The sequence below is a fragment of the Papaver somniferum genome, chromosome 6 (genome assembly GCF_003573695.1).
Source record: "Papaver somniferum cultivar HN1 chromosome 6, ASM357369v1, whole genome shotgun sequence".
Lineage (NCBI taxonomy): Eukaryota > Viridiplantae > Streptophyta > Magnoliopsida > Ranunculales > Papaveraceae > Papaver > Papaver somniferum.
In genome coordinates, this window is record NC_039363.1 from 94,151,429 (window position 1) to 94,163,828 (window position 12,400).

Consider the following 12,400-nt stretch of genomic DNA (forward strand, 5'->3'; position numbering starts at 1 on the left):
AAACACAGATTTAATGGAAAAAGGAGAAAAGCTGTTGAAGGATACATCTGGATCGTGCATGGTAGTAGCAGCCCTCATTGCTACGGTAGCATTTGCAGCAGCTTTTACTGCTCCTGGTGGTAATATTAGTGATAGTAATAACACTAAGAACGGCACCCCAATTTTCTTAGAAAAGACTCCATTTACGGTCTTTGCAGTAGCAGATGCCACAGCGTTGTTCTCTTCTGTTACATCAGTACTGATGTTCTTGGCTATATATACTTCTCGGTATGCAGAAGTTGATTTTCTGAAGTCCTTGCCACAAAAGTTGATAGCTGGACTTGTAACTCTCTTCATATCTATGGCGATCATATTGGTCGCATTTGGTGCGTCAATGTATATCGTGCTTGGAGAAAGATACTCATGGGCTGCGATTCCTATATCGGTGTTTAGTTGTGTTCTTATGACCTTGTTTGCGTCTTTGCAGTTACGGAAAATGGGTCATTTGTCCAAAAAAAATTTAAAACATGGTTCAAATGGACGAGTAAAAATTATTATGGGTGAAATTGACCTAAAAAAAATAGCAAGGATGAAACTGGATTCATCGCGGCTTAAACTTAAAAAATAGCAAGGATGAAATTGGATGCATCCTGATATAAATTAAAAATAACAAAAAATATTTGAAAATGGGTAGGATGAAACTGGTTACATCCTTGCTATTTTTATATTTTTGTCCATTTGAACAGTATTTTTTTAATTTTTGTCCATTTAAACAGAATCAAAATGTACAAGTCTTTTTCACCAATTTTTTTTTGATTTTGGTCTTTTTAACCAATTTTGTGTTGCAGTTACCATTGTTTTTTGAAATGGTTCGTTTCACATACTGGAATAGCCCGCTTCAAAAACATAGATATATCCCCACCCAACAGTTAGATTCAAAGAAGGGTAACTGAAATATGTAAATCATTTGCACATTTTGGTGCCTACCAAGGTACTTCTCAGCGAAACACCGATGTAGCCAGCATCTTGTCAGCTGGCGGTTGATTGGGAGGTGTAAAAGAATTATCACAAAATTGGTTAAAAGGACCAAAACCAATAATTCATGAGTGAAAATGACACTTAGATTTTGATACTGTTTAAATGGACAAAAATGTAAAAATAGTCAGGATGTAAACAGTTTCATCCTGCCAATTTTCAAATACTTTTTCATATTTTTTAATTTACACAGGATGCATCCAGTTTCATCCTAGCTATTTTTTAAGTTTAAGCAAGGATAAATCCAGTTTCATCCTTGCTAAATCTTTTTTGTCCATTTCATCCATACTAATTTTTACTTGTCCATTTGAACTATCTTTTAAAAATATTTGGACAAATGATCTATTTTCGGAAGAATTATATATGTCAACCATTTTTTAGGTTTTGGTGCCTACCAAGGTCCCTCTTAATGATATCATCTTGCAATTTGCCAAATCTCTGTCACGTAAAAATAGTAATATTGAGTAATGATCTTAAGAGCAGTTGTGTTGAGTCTAGCGACAGGGATCACATACCTACGTATCTGCTTAAGGCTGCTAAATCTTTTGGTTTTCAAATTGGTCGGAACTCAAAATGTTAATCAAATATTTCAACATTAGTATGATGTTATTTGAACAAACTGGATTATCTACCAACTGCAAGAACTATCGCACCATCTGTGCATCTAACAAGTTGCAAGCTAAAATAAAGAGAACATTTTCTTATCATTGCATTAATTCCATCATTTACGTGCGCTTCCCTCTGCTCATCTGAATCTGAACTTACAATCTTTAAAAGGTTTAAATGAACCATCTCCATTTCTTTGAATGATTAAAATCACCTACAGATTTATGCAGAGGAATTTGGCTACCACGAAGGACACATTTAGAAGTAACTGTTGGGTTTTCACGCCCTTATGGCCCAACAGACACGGTGACCCTTATTAAATAAGGGGGAGCTAACTAGCAGCTGCCTAGTTAGGCTAGGTTAAGGAAAGGAAACAGAGATTAGTATATATCTCTTGTTCGTGGAACAAGAATGTGCTGCGACCAAAAAAACAGAGATGTGAGTTTTTGGTGCCGTGAGAAAACAAGAGGAAGGAGAAAAGACGGAAGCCACCGTTAGAGGAGTTTGGTAAAGATTTTTTGAGCTTGAAGAAGAAGGATGTTCTAGCGAAGAACCGGTTTGGTTGGTGAAGATTTATCCACCGCATCCTACATCTCTTCAAAGGGTTTCTAGGATTTGTTCAAATCCTATTAGCAGTAAGTTTCCCATCTTCCTTGTTTTGTTATTGGTTGAATCTACCTAATTATTTGGTAATGAGTTGGTTATCCATGGTTAGCGGTGAGTAGAGAAAGAGTGGATTTTTATCCAAGTGCTATATGCATCTTGAAGTTATGTGAAACCCCAGTTTGGGAAAAGTCGTTGTAACCCATTATTTGTCATAGTGGAAGTTTGCCCGTGGTTGTTTACTCTTCGTATTGAAGAGGTTTTTCCACGTTAATCTTGGTGTTGTGTGATTGATATTATTTTCGTCGTATTGCGTATTATTGGTTGGGCAGGTTCCATATTGTGCATAGTGTCCCGGATCGGTAATTCCCCCAACAAGTGGTATCAGAGGTGTTGGTCGGGATAATCGTGTGCAATATGGAACGACATGTATGTCATGGATTCGGTTTTTGAAGCAAGGGTATAGATAAAAAAAAAGTTGCAACAAATTGGGAGTGAAGAGCACGCCATATCTCGTGAATATTACAAGTGAGGAGTGTAGTTGCAAGAAATCATACAACCACACAAATATGAAGATTCTTTAATAATCAATCGATCTCAAAGTAAATCATTTCTTTATTTATAAAAATCATAAGAATGAATTACAAGATAATAGAGATTCTAAGTTTTCTCTCCCTCTCTACAATCTTTCTCTCTCTTAATTTCTTGACCAAGGATCCTAAAAAGAACTCTCTTTCTCACAAGGCCAATCTACCCTTTATATAGGGTATTACATAGTGGATGACAACTAAGATATCCCCTTATTTCGGAATAACCGTGCGCTATTATCGCACACTTATACCTTCCTACATCGCAGATCATCCATTCTTCGCACAGATCCTCACATTTTACTCGTGATTATGTTGACTTCATCTGATACGTCATCTTGACTTAACTGTGTGCGATCATATTCTCTCGCGTTATATCTTCTTTTCTTCGCATAACTTGTATGTGCGATACTTTATTCCTACATTTTGCCTCTTCTCGTATCGTTCTTTTCGTGGAATGAGCGAGATGAGAAACATTCATCCTTTAATATCGCACATACTTGATTTTTCGAATTCCAGTTTTTCCGACATTTTTCCACAATTTCAGCTTATTTTCTACATGTGTTGACTTCCTCTTTTACCGGTATGTCCTGTTTCTAACTGGTCATCCTTTTCTTCTTATTTATTCTTCTGAGAAAGATAATTTCTCTTTTATTCTTTATTCTTTACTCTCTCTCTCTTCCTGAAATTATCTTCTCTCTTTTTTACTTCTTTACCTGCTGCTGCTTGTTTGTTTGATCACCATCATCATCTGTTGCTGCTGCTGTTATTATCATTTTTTATATCCATGAATACCAACTCACAGTATGTTTATTTTCCCTAAATCATCATTTTTTCTTCAGATTTTATCCTTTGATTTGTTATTACCCTCATTAGATCAATGTCTTCTTCTAGCGGTATGAAGATAACCATTAATAACCCTAGATCTTCTTCTGACAAAGATAAGGAAACTCAGAAGAGGAAACCTACTCAGAACAAAGAAGTAAGAAATATCTCATTTTTCTTTTAACAATATTGTTGCCCTTATTTCTTATCTTCATTGTTATTCGCAGGGTTTCAATCAAGTGAAGAAATCTCGCAAGCTTGTAGCGCTTACTTCTAATATCTCAATGCCCCAGTTTGGATCAGTGAAAACTACTTCCCCATCACCTTCTGCAGTACCAACTCAAGTTAATACCAATCATCCTATCCAACCTTCAATAGCCGCAACCCCTTTAAAAATTCAAACTCATTTTAAAGAAATTTCTCCTCCTAAGGATAAAGTCGTGGTTAATCTTGAAGTAAGTGATTTTCCTCCTCCTGCCTCTATGATCTTATCAAATGTAAATGTGGTTCTGTCATCCTTCGCACATACTTCCCCATCTGAGAATGTTGAGACTATCAAAGAAAATACTTCTTTAACTTTCACTGCTCCCTCTTCTTCTTCGGATTCTTCTATCCTGCTGAAACCTTTTTCTCTTAATGAGAAAATGTTAGAAAATGTAAATCTAGTTTCTCGAGCTTTGTCCGAAATTCTCAATGCTGCTCATTCATCCACCAATGATCCTTATAAGCTTCAACTTTGTTCTATTTTGAACAAATTATTGTGTGAATTTCCTTCTGATAAAGCTGCGAGAGAAGAGATCTACTCTCAGATTGATCCAAACATTCATATTGCTCTAGATTTTATGGTAAATATCTTCCATATATTTTTCTTAACATTTTTCATATCTCGCATATTCATTATTTCTTGTCTTCTTATCAGGAATCTCATCATCGACTAGCTCTTGCTGAAGGACGTTTTGAATCTAACTGTTCTCGGTTAGTATTTTCGCATCAAAATGCTTCCTTAGAGAAGGAAGTTTGTAGGTTGAAGGGATAACTTGAAGTCGCAAACTTTGATTCTGAACAGCTGCAAGATCAAATTAAAAAACTTAGAGGTAATTATTTCTTTACTTTTCTTAATCTATTCCATTAACGCGCTTCTTCGCTTATCTTTATTTTCTTAAATCTCTTTATGTATCTATTAAGATTTAGACCAGAAGCGAATTTCAGGGAGATTTCATTTTCAATTTCTTGCTGAAGATACCCGTGCGAATAATGAAGAGTTGCAGGCTCAAATAAATCAATTAAAGAGTCAGCAGTCATATTCTGTTGACCATATAGATAATTTAACCCAAGAAAATATCCATTTGAATCAGAATAATGAATCATTAAATTCGTAGATCTCTCACTTATATAATTCACTGTATAACGGTGACTTAATACATCAAACTTTATCAGAAGAAAATCTTCTTCTTTCCAAAGAAAAGCGCTCCTTTTTGTCTAAGGAAATAATGTTTTCGCACCAGTATTCAATTCTTCAGAAAATTTGTGATGACCGTGAATGAGCTTTCCATTCATCTAAAACTCAGTATGAAGCATCTTTTAAGGACTTAAGCATCCAGAACCAAAAGATTATTCAAAGCAAGATAAACCTAACTGTAAAGATGAATCAACTTCAGGAACAATAAAACCAATTAAAAGAGTCTCAAAGTCTTCTTAAGAAAAAGTATCATTTGCTTTCTGTTGATGCGAAGAAGATTCGATCCCGTCTTGCTGGTTCAATTGGTGATGATTTTGATACGGTTATGAATAATATGAAGAACAATACTTTTGCTTTTTCTCAATCTCTCCTTTCCCAGAAAGAAGGTAGTCACTTAAAATTGAATTCCCTAATTCCAGTGTATTACTACTTCTTTTTCCTTTCGAAATTTAATTGTAGATGTTTTAATGTTATTTTCGCAGAATCTGAAAAGTCGCATATGACCACTATCTATCAATTGAAGTCTGATATGGCTAAGATGCAGAAGGATCGTGCGAAACTTAAAGTTTTACTTACTTCTTCTCGAGATCGTGCGCGAAGAAGGCTTTCACATTTACAAAATTTCCTGGAAATCAATGCTAGGAACCTCGTGAAGGGAGCTTTTCGCAAGGCTCATCTTGGTGCTCAAGTTCTAGTTAATGGGATTCTTCAAATTAATTCTCTTACCACAGTAACTGTCCCTCCCCTTAATATAGGTGAAGATGAAGAATATCCAGAACCAGATAGTGATTATGAATTCGTCAGCAAAGAAGAAAAAGATTCTGGAGAGGAAACTGAAACGCCCCATTCAAGAAATCCTTTTGAGAAGGAAAAACCTGGTGGAGTAAATCCCGATAGTACAACCAATATTGAAATTTCTATCCCATATTATACTCAGAGATCGGATGTTGAAGCTCTTACAGTTAATCAAGAAGCTCCTTCAGGCGATTCTTAATTTCTTTTTCTGTTAATTATTCGCACCATAACTTGTTATATTTTGAATTTACTTTAACTTGTTTCTTAACAAGAGAGATAATATCTAAATTCCCATACTTGCCTCTTATTATATGTCTTGAGAAACAATTGTGTTAAGCGGTTTTCCTTTATTTATTTTAGATAAACTTTCTTTATCTCTTAAGGTCTTATTGTGCCTTCCTAAGTAAAAGTCTTATTTTGCCTTTTTTCATTTTTCTGTGCGACAAAATCGCAGTAGTATTATTACCTCTTCAGATTTTCTTGTGCGACGAAATCGCATGACGTCTTTACATTTTACTGTTTAGACCCATTGATCCCGTCTTAACTTATTCTTGTATTATTACCTCTTCAGGTTTTCTCGTGCGTAAATGCGATAAGCCTTAATACTCCCGTGAGTAAAAAGCCTCATGACATTTACGTCTTTTACACAATTCAGCTCCCTAATAGAGGGTGCCGTCCTTATCTTCCCCCTGGTTGCCCCTTCAAGGAGGCTTACCTCTACCGGGTTAAGGTTGGCTCCTCCCATCCGGTAATACAACAACCAGTTGATTTCGCAATCTCTTTTCCCTCCACCGATGAGGTTTACGGTTACAAGATTGCACCCTAAGTGGGGTATCTTCGGACCGAGTGCATCATAGTCAGGACTTGTCAAGGGTAGTGAAGTAGGCTTCGACGCCCCTCGCACTCTTGACTCAACCGTGTACCTCGGTGCCCTGATCTAGTTTCTGCACTCCTTGGGATTTATCCCCAATCTTTCGATTTAGGTGTCCCTCACGGATGGGCTTTCTCGTTTCTCTCACCCCAAAATCTCCATGACTCAAGTTCCAGGGTTGGTATAGATTTACCTTGAGTCATGCTTAACTAGCTTGAGAATTATGACGTGCTTTAGGTATTACTTTTTGCCTCTTGCATATATGAAAACTAGAGTGCACGCCACAATCGCATAGCTAGGCTCCCCAATTGGAGTCTTTATCTCTGATGCCTTTTATTAAGGTCTTATTTCTGTCTCTTAGTTATAAGAGAATCTCTTAAGAAAAAAGTAAATCTTCAATTTTATTCATTCAAATTCGAGCGAATAATATTTCATGCTTACATCTTTCATATATCAATATTTCTGCGAATAACATCGCAAACTTTTATGGGTAATACTTTTTTAAGTACAACCTATTCCATGGACGATCTAGCTTGTGACCTGTATCTTTCCCTTCCGGATCAGCCAATTTATAAGCTCCCTTTCCAACTATCTTTTTAATTATATATGGGCCATCCCATTTATTTTCTAACTTCCCATTTGGTCCTTTTTGATAAGTTGGTATCTCTCGCAGTATTAATTCTCCTGGTTGAAATTCCCTAACTTTAACACGCTTGTTGTATTCCCTGACTAATCTTTTTTGGTAATTTTCCATATGTTGTATATAAAGTTCTCTCGTTTCCTCTAGATCATCAAGTTTTTTGAGAATTAAATCTGCACTTAAATTATTCTCCCATGCTTCTTTCTTTGTTGCAAGGACAATTATCTCCGTTGGTAACACTGATTCTACCCCATATGTTAAACAGAAAGGTGATACTCCCGTGGCTTCTCTCCTTATTGTTCTGTATGCCCATACTACATTATGTACTTCTTCGCACCATCCTTTATTATGCCCTTCTAACTTCTTTTTTCAAATTGTCTGTAATCGTCTTGTTTGTCGCCTCTACTTGCCCATTACTCTGCGAGTATAAAGGTGTAGATTTTCCACATTGGATTTTAAATGCATTTCTATGTTTTCTCCTTCAAACTGTTTTCCATTATCAGACACTAACTGAGCTGGGATGTCAAATCTGCAGATTATGTTCTCAAATATGAATGTGAATATATCCTTACCACGAATATGTTGTACTGCTTTTACTTCTTCCCATTTTATGAAATAATCCGTTGCGACGATAAGATACCTTCATTGTCCGGTTCCTGGTATAAATGGACCAACTATATCAATTCCCCATCTTCCGAATGACCATGCATTTACCGAATTATTTAGCACATTCTTCACATTGCCTTGACACTTGTTTTGCATCTTCGTGCATATATGACCAATAATACCCTTGTATTATTGCTTTGTATGCTAATGATCTTCCTCCACTATGATTGCCAGCATTTCCATAGTGTAGCGCCTTTAAGATTTCTATACCTTCTTTTTGCGTCAAGCATCTAAGGGAAGGTCCAAGGAATGATCTTCTATATAGGATACCATCTCTTAACTCATAATTTGTCGCACGACTTTTTAATTTATGAGCGTCTAATCTGTTTTTCGGCAATTCTCACTTTTCTAAGTATAAATGAAGCTCAGTTCTCCAATCTTCTTCTTCAGTTTGTTGTTCATATGGAATATTTTCTACGATCATCGCATCCACAACTTCTTATTCTTATTCTTTCTTTAAGGAAGGCCAGTAGATTGTTTGGATTTTCAAATCTCGTGCAACTGGATCTACTAACATGGAAGGAATAAAGGCTAACGCGTCTGCGAACCTGTTATCTTTTCTACTGATGTGTCTCCAGCTTACTTTTTGGATTTGTGCTGCTAATTCTGACACTAATTTCTTATATTTTTGTAGAGATGGCTCATTGGTACTATACGAACCTTCAATTTTTCGAATTACCAATTGTGAATCACTAGTTATTCTGGCTTCTTTTATCTGCATTTCGATTGCTAATTTTAACGCATGGATCACTGCTTCATATTCAATTTCATTATTTGTGGATGCGAACTCCAACCTGAAAGAGTCAGCTATTCGCACCCCTTTTGGTGAAATGAACACAACTCCAATTCCATTTCCTTCTCCATTAGACGATCCGTCGACTAATATTTCCCATCTATTTGGATTATGATCTATCAATAGATCTTTTGGATTTCCATATTCTTCATCAACATCCATCATGTCTTCAACGTATTCATCTTCTTCTAAGGGAAAATATGCAAGGAACTCTGCGATAACTTGTGATTTAGGTGATGACAATACTTCATAACTAATATTGTAGTTCCCCAACTGTGCATTCCACCTTTCAATCCTTTATGACTTTTTCGAATTCTTCATTGTAGGTTATATTGGTACTTTTGTTAGTACTTTAATTTTGTGAGCCTGGAAATAAATGCGAAGTTTGAATGATGCATAAACCAGTGCGAGAATTAGTTTTTCTATTTTTGAGTAGTTTTTCTCTGCTGAGTTGTACGTCTTGCTTATGTAATATCTTGGTTTCTCAACTCCTTGATCCACGCGTATCAAAACAACACTTAAAGCATATGGTCTTGATGCCAAATACAAGAGAAATTCTTCTCCTGGTATTTCCTTCTGCATGATTGATAGATTCATTAAGTAATTTTTTATGCTCTGCAATGCTTTATCACACTCTTCTATCAACTCAAATTTCGTTCCCTTCTTTAGTATATTAAAAAAGTGTTTGCACTTATCTGAAGAGCGCGAAACAAATCTCCCCAGCGATGCTATCAAACCATTTAATTTCTGAACATCTTTTATAGTGGCAGGTGGTAGCATGTCTCGGACTGCTTGTACTTTTTCTGGATCAACTTCGATTCCTTCTTCTGATATTATTTAACCCAAATTTTTTCCTGAAGATACTCCAAAGACGCATTTTTCTGGGTTTACCTTAATATTAAACTTTTACATTGGTTCAAAGATTTCTCTCAAATTATCCACATGATCTTCTGCTTTTTTTACTTTTTACCAGCATGTCGTCAACGTAAACTTCCAACGTTTTATGTATCCAATCCGCAAACACCTTTTCAGCCATTTTCTGATATGTCGCACCTGCATTTTTTAACCCAAACGACATTTTCGTATAACAATATAATCCTCTGGGTGTGAATAAAGTTGTATGTTCTTGATCTTCTTCAGCTAAAGGAATCTGATTGTGACCTTTATATCCATCCAATAATCAAACCCTATCATTTCCTGATGCTGATTCTACCATTTGTGGGATATCCGGTAACGGGAAGCTGTCTTTCGAGCATGCTTTATTTAGATCAGTGAAATCTATACATATCTGTATTCCTTTGTTCTTTTTTGGCACGACCACCATATTTGCTATCCACTCCGGGTATTTTGCTGGCCTTATGATCCCTTCTTGTAACATTTTTTTGCAATTCTGTTTCTATTTGTTGATGATATGTTGTTTCTATATTTCTTATTCTTTGTTTGAATGGTTTTGCGTTCTTATTAATATCCAATCTATGACATGCGACAGACGGATCTATTCCTGGCATTTTTTCCATTTTCCACGCGAAGACATCATCATATTCTCGTAAAATGTCTATTGTTCTTTCTTCTTCTTCTTTTCCCATCTTACTTCCAATTTTTAATATTTTTAGTTCTTCTTTTGTACCAACATTTATTTCTTTTGTTGGTTCTGCCGCGGTGAAATTTGGATTTGGATCTCCCATTGGTGTTGGCTCTTTTATCTCTCGAATTGGTTAAACTTCCTCATCTGGTATTTCGCTTGGAATTCCTTTTCCCTCTTTCGCTCTGATCATGTATATGCGAAATTCTTCTTCTTTCTTTAATTCTTTTGCGCTTTTCCAACGATATTTTCTTTTCTTCGCACGCCCTTCATAACTCTTTACATCCATTTCATTACAATGCTTCACATCTGCAAAATCTCCTTTAGTCTCACCTATTCCACTTGGAATTGTAAACCTTATACATTGATGTAATGTTGACGCTACAACTTTTATCGCGTGCACCCACGGTCTTCCTAGCAACATATTATATGGTGAATCTATGTCAACCACACATAATGTCACCTCTGTGTCTATTTCTCCTAGTAATATTCTCAGTACAATCTCTTCCTTTGGTTTTGTAACTGCTTTATTGAATCTGTGTATATCGTAAGTTGGATGTGTCATTTCTTCATCTTTATATCCCATTGCTTTGAATGTGCGATAAAATAAAATATCAACTGCACTGTATCTACCAATGTTCTATTAACCGCCCATTCCTCAGATTTTTTATTTGCCCTACAATGTTCTTTTCGTTCAGCCGTTAATGTAATCACCAATGGATCTATACGCTGCAGATTTTCTTCTGAAATTTCGTCTGTTGCAAACGTTATCTCCGTTTTTTCCCATTCTTTTAGCGGAGATTCTTTCTCCACCGGATCCACTTTCTTTCCTTCGTGATATCATTTATGAATTCTTCCTGTTATTCTCCTTTGAAAGTCCATATCGGAGATTAGTTCTTTGGTTATGGAATTACATTGTATATATCTTCCTCTACCATGTATTTTCATAATCCGTGAATTCCTCATAGATCTTATTATTTTTGTTCCTTTCTAAATCTAACAGTTTGGATATCAATTTCAAAATAAAATCACCACCAGGATTTATCACTCTGAGCTGTTTCCTAGCGCCAAATGTAGTTGCAAGAAATCCTACAACCACACAAATATGAAGATCCTTTGATAATCAATCGATCTCAAAGTAAATCATTTCTTTATTTATCAAAATCATAAGAATGAATTACAAGATAATAGAGATTCTAAGTTTTCTCTCCCTCTCTACAATCTTTCTCTCTCTTAATTTCTTGATCAGGGATCCTAAAAAGAACTATCTCTCTCTCACAAGGCCAATCTACCCTTTATATAAGGTATCACATAGTGGATGAGAGCTAAGATATCCCCTTATTTCGGAATGACCGCGCGCTATTATCGCACACTTATACCTGCCTACATCGCAGATCATCCATTATTCGCATAGATCCTCACATTTTACTCGTGATTATGTTGACTTCATCTGATACGTCATATTGACTTAACTGTGCGCGATCATATTCGCTCTCATTATATCTTATTTTCTTCGCATAACTTGTATGTGTGATACTTTATTCCTACAAGAAGAAACTATAAAGTGTTACAGAAGAACAGTCACAGTTGCTGAAAAGTGTCACAGATGAACAGAAGTGTTACTAAATCACAACAACAGTTAGACAGAAGCGTGGCAGAGGCTACCAGTAAACAGTCACAGTTTTATTTGTGACAAAAGCGTGACAGAAGGCTTATAACAGAAATTGGTAACAGTTGTCAAGTGTAGCAGTCTTAGTATAGCGTGGATGAAAGCAGTTTATAGTGAAGAGGATAAACTTCTCTTGGTCGAACAAGGGAAAAGAGTATGACCTCCTTTTGGGGTGTAAGTGAGCCACCATAAGAGCGCTCGGTGACGATTTCAGAGTGAAACCACCGTTAGAGTTTCTTTGGTGAAAAGAGGATAACCTCCGTTAAGAGAGAAAAAGAGTTTTCTTTTCA

At 36.0% G+C, this 12,400-nt stretch overlaps 1 protein-coding gene across 1 annotated transcript; it reads right to left on the bottom strand.

Moving 5' to 3' along the window:
- Positions 1-8,511: 8,511 nt before the first annotated feature.
- On the bottom strand, positions 8,512-9,937 carry LOC113291113. Its single transcript, XM_026540685.1, has 2 exons — positions 9,830-9,937; positions 8,512-9,132 (listed from the first exon to the last, which is right to left on the bottom strand). The coding sequence occupies exons 1-2, from the start codon at positions 9,935-9,937 to the stop codon at positions 8,512-8,514; spliced, it is 729 nt and encodes a 242-aa protein (XP_026396470.1).
- Positions 9,938-12,400: the final 2,463 nt, after the last annotated feature.